An 8,369-nucleotide genomic window follows, 5' to 3' on the forward strand; every position below is an offset into this window, starting at 1 on the left:
CCAACAAAACTTTCCGACCTCCAACAGATATTAGATCTGTTTTGTTAACTAATGCGCCGGATAATTTGAGGCGGCAAATTGCTAAGTTGTAGATCCCACGGAGCAGTTTTATTCTCAATTTTTACAGGGCCTGTTGCAAAGAAGCATGGTGCTCTAAAGGTCTGGTCCCACAAAGACCAAAAAAGCCAAGGAACATCTAAGAAAGCAAAGGTAACACCATCTTGTAAAAAATAACTGTGGAGCAGCTGTGTGAGGGGGGCTCAGAACACAGCAGGGAGAGTAAACACCCCCGAGAATCTACAATCCAGGAATATAAGTCAATTACCACCATCTTGCTTCTACAATACAAATGAAAGGTTTGACTGGGAGATAACCTTGTAGAGGTTAGAGGAGCCAGATTTGTGTAGATCAGCAGATCCCTAATCAGCATTTTTATCCACAGGACACATTTTATACATCTTTCCAGCAGCACCCGATCCGTTATTATATGGAGACCATGTAATACTATACAGGTATTGTTGCCGTGCGAAACATGAGGTATTTTTTTTTCCAGAAACACCGCGAGACCTACTTACTGGTTGTAGGTCGTATTGTAGCCCAGATATGTACAAAAAAAACATCTAAATTTGTTATTTTTTTTTTACATATTTTCCCTATAAAACTGCGTGACAAAAAAACATCACAAAACCACATTGATTGTCAGTATTTTTCTTAATTTTTTGTGCACCATTTGCTCTCTGTGAAGAATTTTTGTAAAAACTGTAACCAAAAAAAATCTGTCCAACTACCACGTGTGGTTATGGGCTTCACCGCAGTAGCGCAGCTACATGTGGCCTCGCCCGGGCTGCGGTTAAGATGGTGAAATAGAACTAAATAGTCATAGACCAATAAGTGCCGCCTTATGTCATCCATGACCCAGACAGATAATGATACCAGTCAGGTGAGCCGTTCCCGAAGGAAAGCTGCGCTCCGGGCAGAGATCCAGTTTAATAATTACTACCTGCCTTTGGGTAATTACAAGATAATTGGGCGATCCAACCCTCACTAAGTCTGCTATAGCCTAGTTTGGGAAACTTTGTGAAATTCTCTGTCAGAAAGTCTGTGAATGATTTATGGGTAGGGAATCCTCATTGAGGCTCGGTCGTAAACTGCCGATAACGGGATCGGATGGCGTCTTGTAGGTGACCCTCCCATCTACAACACAGTAGGAGGTAATTACCTATACAGATTGAATCCTGTACCCCAGATGACTGAAAAGGCTACATCATGCAAGAGGGAAGGGGTCCTGTGATCATGGCTTTGGAGTCCGAAGGCCAAACTTTCAGCTCCAACTCCAGCTCCACCAAAATGGTCACCGATTTCAAAGTTCTGTTTTCATGCTCACTCTATGTCCAAATGAGAGCAGGTATTCCTTCTGAGTGTCTTATTCCTCTGTTCTGTAGTGGAGGAGCCTCACTACTGAGCATGTACATAAATTGCAGCCACATTCTTCTCAACTAAAAGCCTGGAAGAAGGGTGCACAACCAGGGGCTAAAAGCAGCCTGTCAAGCCTCGATCTGCGCCTCACACCCTACATACAGTCATGTCCAGTGGGTCAATGGGGCAGGAGGCAGGGTAACGCTGAGTGCAGCAGTGAGAAGTCCTCACTGCTCCCAGGTCCTCTCCCACTGCTCCACTTTGTGTCCCGACTCCTGACGTTGGTTGTATGTGCCAGAATCAGGACCCAGGAGTGGTAAGTGCTTGGCAGCTGTACGGTACTTCTCCCAGGTCCTCTCCTGATCCTGGCACAGCTCAGATCTTGTCCTAATGCTGGCGCATACAATCAGTGCAGGACACAGAGTAGAGCAGCCCATGGAGGGGAGAAGAAGCTGCAGTGTGGTGCAGGGAGAAGAAGAGGAGCCAGGAAAGGAGAAGATTTTTCAGTTTTTTCCTGCTCTGGGGTCTCCAGTATTATTTGTTTACACTGGGGTTCAATCCATTATTATCCCTGTCTGCTCTGGGGTCTCCAGTATTAATATTATCTGCTCTGTGGTCTCCAGTATTATTATTATCTGCTCTAAATGCAGTATTCGGTTGCTGGGGTGGTATTTATTGCTATATTATGGTATTTAGAATTTCTGCAGTGGCATTTTAGTTAGTATTTTGGTTGTTGGTATATCTAGGATGCTGGTTACTGATGCAGCCCCCTAAAGTTGATCACTATAACAATGTGGCCCTGGGAGCAATAAATGTTGTGTACCTCTGGTCTAGTAGCTCAGGAATAGTACAAACATTTAAAGGAAATTTCCATATAATTATAACTTAGTACATATTAGTGCAGCCCCCGCCCCCTACCAATCTGATATTGATTATGTATCATCATGACAATCGCAAAGAATTTTTTTCTCATAACATTCCTTCCTGCCGTCCTTCTTAAGGGTGAATTCTATGGGTGCCAAAGGTTGGACCCTCTTTGTACAATTTCCCAGCACTGGCTAATTGATGGAGGTACCAAAACGATAAGTGTAATTTATTAACTAAGAATTTCCTAAGGACAAAGCCAGAGAGTGCAGCGACTTCATGTAGCCGAAAACCCTGTGGCACCCAACACCCGTGAACAGGAAAGATTACAGTATAATGGGTCTTCAGCCAAGTAAGGTCACCACATCTGGTTATTGAAAAAAAGGGGTTTTCTAAACCAGACAACCCCTTGAAGTGGCGGTGCTCCTGGTATGTAACATGTAGGAGACCTTTAAATTGACTATCCTTAAGGCCTCAGCTGTGTCAGGTCAATCAACATGAAGGACACAAGCTTGGCCTGTTGCTAGCTTTAAAAGGTGTGAGGTGCAAGATCCCTGACGCCAGGCTCCAGTGTCATTAATACATGTCATACCAACATCCACAAGGGGTAATCCAGGCATTTGTGTCACCCTCCAATGCCATGTGACGTTATTAATGTGAAGAGATCCTTCAAAAGACTTTCAGAATCCCAATTCCAAGTGATCTAAACTTTCTATTTTGGTTTACGTAAGCACCAGAGATTTTCCTGAGTGTCCAATGCCAAAATTGAGAAGATACATAAAGACTGTAAAGACTGTAAAGTTGTAAAATTCAGAGGTCCTTTCGGGGACAACTCAACAACAGCCAATATTAGTGTTGCCCTAACAGATTCTAAAGCAGGTGCCTGGTACAGTAGCACCCCTTGCTATAAAATTCTGGAAATATGTCATGAAGGTCACCCTAATCGAGGCTATGGATCACATTCAACGACTAGGACAAAGGTGGACCATTGGTGATTTATTGGTGATACTTAATAAATCCTTTCTTTGGGGTTTCCATAACTTCCATCTTTTCCAAAGGAAGGAATGTAAGAATAAGTTAAGTAAAGGGTTACCCATATTACCACAAGGTAGGTGTCCACCAAGGAACATTAGGACACAACTATATTTCCCGAGATGCTCCATTGGATGCCGAATATTAAGAGGTATTCACAGAAGATGTACTGAGTAAACACCAAACTGTCCCACATTTAAGACACATCTGACTTAAATGTCGGATAGACCAACAAAGCCCTCCTAAAACAGAACCTATAGGTGCGACCTGTTTGACATTGACATGGTTTAGGTCTCAGCTCAAGGACCTTTTCCACCGTAACGTCCAACCTACAGAGACGATACTTTGAGACGAAACCTCAACAGGTTACTCTTTCCAGGCATCAAGGACCTAAATTAAAAGCATTACATCATTCCAGAAATCCTATATATAGTTAGCAGGATGATCTATAGAAATGTCACCATGGTCATAGAACACCGGATGAAAACCTACAGAGCCTCGCCAGCATTACAACCACAAAACACCACACGAAAACAGGCCAAACTGTTACAACGCAACAGTAAAAGAGGGTAATTTGAGGATTCTTGTCAAATCCCCATCGACACCAAATCCCATAATTATCACGTTGAGCCACAAAAGTACACTCCACACCACCCCTCCCGTATGACGGCTGACATGAAAAGCACAAGAGTGAGGGTTAACCGTCTTGCAGGTACTTGATGGGCAAAATGAATTCAGGAATTTCATAGATAAGCGGACCGTAGGAGGCCGATGGAGTGATGTCATTTCCTCATGATGTACGAACAAAGGGGGACTATCTGACAGACTGCAAAAGGCCCTTTATATGTTTTCCGCATCATATTTTAACTTCAGATTCCTAGACAGATATATAGGTGATCGCTGCAGGGCCTAGTTTTTGTTCTTTCCGATCCTGGTGAAATTCTACAGATGGCAAACGTGTGTATCCCCCACCGATGACATACATCACAAACATCTGCACCACCGCTGGACCACCGTAATCAACATCATAACAGCAACAAAGGATCCTGCAATCCTGTGGTGGATATATGTGAATTTCCTCAAGTAAACGATACATCTACAGAGATTCGACTCTACCTATAACGACCATGGGTGTGTCCATTAAAGTACTGAAATTTAACATTATTCCAACATGAATATATCTAGTCTGGTTCCCCAAGGAATAATTAAAAGGATCCGTAAACCCTGGTATTGCACATGACAAGCAGCAGACTGTAGATTCGGAGGGGGTCTCCGCTATCTCATCCATTTACATGGGTTAATTAAGAGTCGTATAGATGACAATAATTTAATCATGTTTCTCGGAGGAACGGATTTAGTGAAACATAGAACTGTAGGTACTTGTTGAGTTAACCCTTTCGTGTAGACCTTTTGAGGGCACATTTAGTCTAAGAGTGGATGAAGTTGAAAATGGATGACTTTGCTATAATGGGCAATAAGAATGAGTTAAAATGATAATTAATTGTATGTCATATGCATTCTGCGTGTAGTGGAGATGACCATTGATATACAGGTTTTGCTTCTATGTTGGACACAGGTTAACATTTTGTTAATCAGAAGCATCTCCAGATATCCCGAAACGCATACTTAGATGTTCACTTCATGAGGGGTGTTCCCATACATACAAACAAGTGTTTCGAACAGGACATGTTCACTTCAGGACAAAAGTTCTCATCTGTATGTGCTGAATCACAAGTGTTCCCATACATACATTTTAGATAAAGCTAATACATACATATGGAAATACATTAGTAGGGCCATCCCTATATGAATGTGTTCGCTTAAGAAACAGAACTCCCATATGTAAGTGTTCCCTACAAAACAACTGTTCCCATGCGTATGTGTTTCGGAACGAGTGTTCCCCTCAGAATGTGAGGCCCAATGGCCGTTCCATTCAGGAAATGCATTCTAATAGCGTACCTAACACATGTTCTCCTCAGATCTAGCGATTTCATACTTGTTCCCTTAAGAACAAGCCTTTCAATCTCTACAAAAATGTAGTATACTGCTACCACATGTACCCTTCAGAAAAAGTGTTCAATCCCCATTACGTCCAACACAAGCATTTTCGAAACGCGTTCCTCTATGATCAAGGCTTCGATACACGATCCATTGGGATGGTGGGCACCAAAATACTTCCCCATCAGAACAAGATTACAGAAACATGTTCGCTTTAGAAAAAGTGTTCTAAAATACTGGACAAGCGTCGATATCCATTCCCTTCAGAACGAGCGTTCCAATGGGTTTACTTCAGGAACGCGCGTTCCAATATGCATGTCATTCAAAAAGTGCTTTCTACTATGTGTTCTCTTCAGAAAACATATTCTGATACACATACCCTACGGAAATAGTTTTCCAATATGTGTTTACTTCGGAAACGTCCGATTTGGGTACCCAAATCGCCACAATTGTTCCCATACATGTTCCATTCAGTGTCTCCATATTTGCTCCATCCAACACATGTTCCCGTGTGTTCGTTTTCTCCAGAATTTGTTGATAAACGCACAGATTTACAGATATGTGTATATTAGTGATGATTATTGCGATAATTATTGAAGCCCATCCAATATTCTGACGCCCGATAAGGTCACCGTCATTAAAAGTTTCAATCCCATTCAACAGATTCCAAGTCGTCGGAAAAAGTTCAGTCAAAATTTGTTTCTGTCATCGACATTAATTATTGCTAATAATATCCACCGTATTAATTGACAATTATCGATTCTCGAAATGATCAGACGTGAGCAAATTCCTCTGAGGTTTTCAATACCGTATTGTCGGCCATACTATTACGCCGCTTACGGTTAACCGTCCGTCGCGTCTTTTGACGTGAATAACGGACCGAATTATATCAGAGCCTATGTTATTTTGTACAATTTTTGATTTATATATGAATTTTCACTCAAAATGTCAGGCATAAACCCTAAATCCAGCACATGGGCTGTGGTCCATCAAGGGTTAAACTGGAAGGGAAACCATATTGTTCTTATGCAGCGAAACCGGAAGATTCCACTGACGCCCGGGATACAGGGGGTTAAGTGACAGTTTCCCCCCCCTCACTACGTCGCCCTTTTTATAGGCCCCCTTTGATTGCTGTGTAATTATACATGACCCCTCCTCTTCCTTTTCCCACTACTCATTTAATCCCAAAGAATTCCCTAGATGGCCTAACCTCATACCCCTCCACCCCCTCCCCGCCATCACGAGTGGACTCGCCCGCAGGGCTACTCACATTCTCTGTGTCCCGCTCGTTTACTGTCGGCAATGGCGTCCTGGCTGACATCTTGAGAGCGAGCGCAGAGCTCAGTCTCTCCTCCTCCTGCTCCGCCAGGCCCCGAGCTGCCGCTATCAATTGTTCCCCCGAGCCTTACACGTTATCACAAATCAATAAAGATCAGTGTCAGTACATGCAAATCAGGGTCTCCTCCACAATCACAGCAGTAGCATCCCTTCCTGAGGGGGTGCCCAAAAAATGGGGTGTCCCCACCCCTGCTTCAGGCCTGGGTGTCCTCATTCCCTGCAGGTGACATCCAAGGTTCGGAGGAAGCTGAGCTCCGGCTGTTGCATCACTTGCTCCAATGCAGAGAGACAGAGAAAAAAACACCCAAAAATCCAGTGCAATGCAAAAAATCAATCCAATGCAGAAAATACACAGAGTAATCCAATGTAGGGCTGCAAAAAATAATGCATAGGGATTAATAGGGAGCAAGGAGGCTGCCCCTGCTCTGCATAGAGTACAGTGAGATTTCTCTCACACATCTAAAGCAAATCAGCCCTGCAGATAGATCTCCTCCTCTTCCAGGACAGCAAATCCAAGGCAGCTAGCTGGATCCTCATCATCCTCCTCCTCCTCCTCCTCCCCGCTCCCTCCATCCCTCCCTCCGCTGTCCAGGAAGAGAGCAACTACTTCCAGTGGGATCATCATCATCATCCAGGGGAGGGGTGGGGGTCCCCACTGCCGTATGGTCCTTGAAGACGATAAGTTCCCGCGCGCGTGTTCATCCACTAAAATTGGGGGAAATGGTGCAAAATAGTTTTTAAAAACGCTAAAAAAAAAGATTAAAAGATTTGGCAAAACTTTCTGCGCCGGTTTTTAATGTACGAGACAAAAGCGACGCTTCATCAAAGAAGATAGGCGCCAAATCCGTACAATGGAGATGCGTCCTTCAACATTAAAAAAACTATAAATACTCACCTCTGCTGCTCTTCAGCTTGATCCCGGAGTGGAGGAGAGTATTTATAGGTTTTTTATGTTTTTTTCAGTGGTTGATTTCCTTTATTTTCCTCCGCAACACAGGAGCCCCTCCCAATACGGCGCTGTCGTCCAGTGGGAATGTGGATGCCCCTTTATCCTAATACGGAGTCATAGGGGCACATTTACTTACCCGATCCCGCGGTGCGTTGTCCGACGTGGATTCGGGTCCCGGGCGATTCACTAAGATCGTGCGTCCGAGTTCCTTCCTGTGTCACTGCTGCGCTGAGGTCCGCCGGAGTTCACCCTCTTCTGCCTGGTGCATGTGTGTGCTGATCTTTCAACAAAAAACCTTTTTTTTAATTCCGCAGTTTGTCCGAATCTGTCGGCCACGCCCCCCAATTTCTGTCACGTGAATGCCGGCGCCGATGCGCCAAAATCTGCTCGCGTGCGCCAAAATCCCGTGGCAATTCGGCGCAAAACGGAAATATTAGGGAAACCTGACGAAAGTGCAGCATTCAGACCCTTAGTAAATGAGCCCCATAGGGTCCGTAAGTCCGTTGTCCACTAGTCAGTTTGGTCCAACCATGCACTTGTGGGATTCACCGGACCGAACCTAGAGTCACTGAACTGAACGCACAATATAAGGGAGATTTATCAGGGCTTCTGCGCCATTTTTCCGATATATAAGCCCTGAAATAATCGCAATGCCTTGCATTGCCCGGCTTTGCGGTTATTATCCATTTATGACCCTCCTCCACACCAAGGGGGACGTGGCCGGTAGTGGAGTGAACCCATGGCGGGCGTTCCTGACCCATGCCTGCGCAAT

The 8,369-nt window shown here is 44.2% G+C and overlaps 1 protein-coding gene across 2 annotated transcripts in view; it reads right to left on the bottom strand.

Moving 5' to 3' along the window:
- Window positions 1-7,192, bottom strand: part of MARK1 (microtubule affinity regulating kinase 1) — a 104,487-nt gene extending 97,295 nt beyond the window's left edge. The window contains exon 1 of one of the 2 annotated variants that reach the window (XM_072140097.1): window positions 6,581-7,192. In XM_072140097.1, the coding sequence (XP_071996198.1) occupies window positions 6,581-6,631 (51 nt within the window). In that variant the 5' untranslated portion in view covers window positions 6,632-7,192. The remainder of the gene's footprint in view (window positions 1-6,580) is intronic. The other variant, XM_072140096.1, reaches the window with a different exon arrangement.
- Window positions 7,193-8,369: the final 1,177 nt, after the last annotated feature.

The sequence above is a fragment of the Engystomops pustulosus genome, chromosome 3 (genome assembly GCF_040894005.1).
Source record: "Engystomops pustulosus chromosome 3, aEngPut4.maternal, whole genome shotgun sequence".
Taxonomy (NCBI): domain Eukaryota; kingdom Metazoa; phylum Chordata; class Amphibia; order Anura; family Leptodactylidae; genus Engystomops; species Engystomops pustulosus.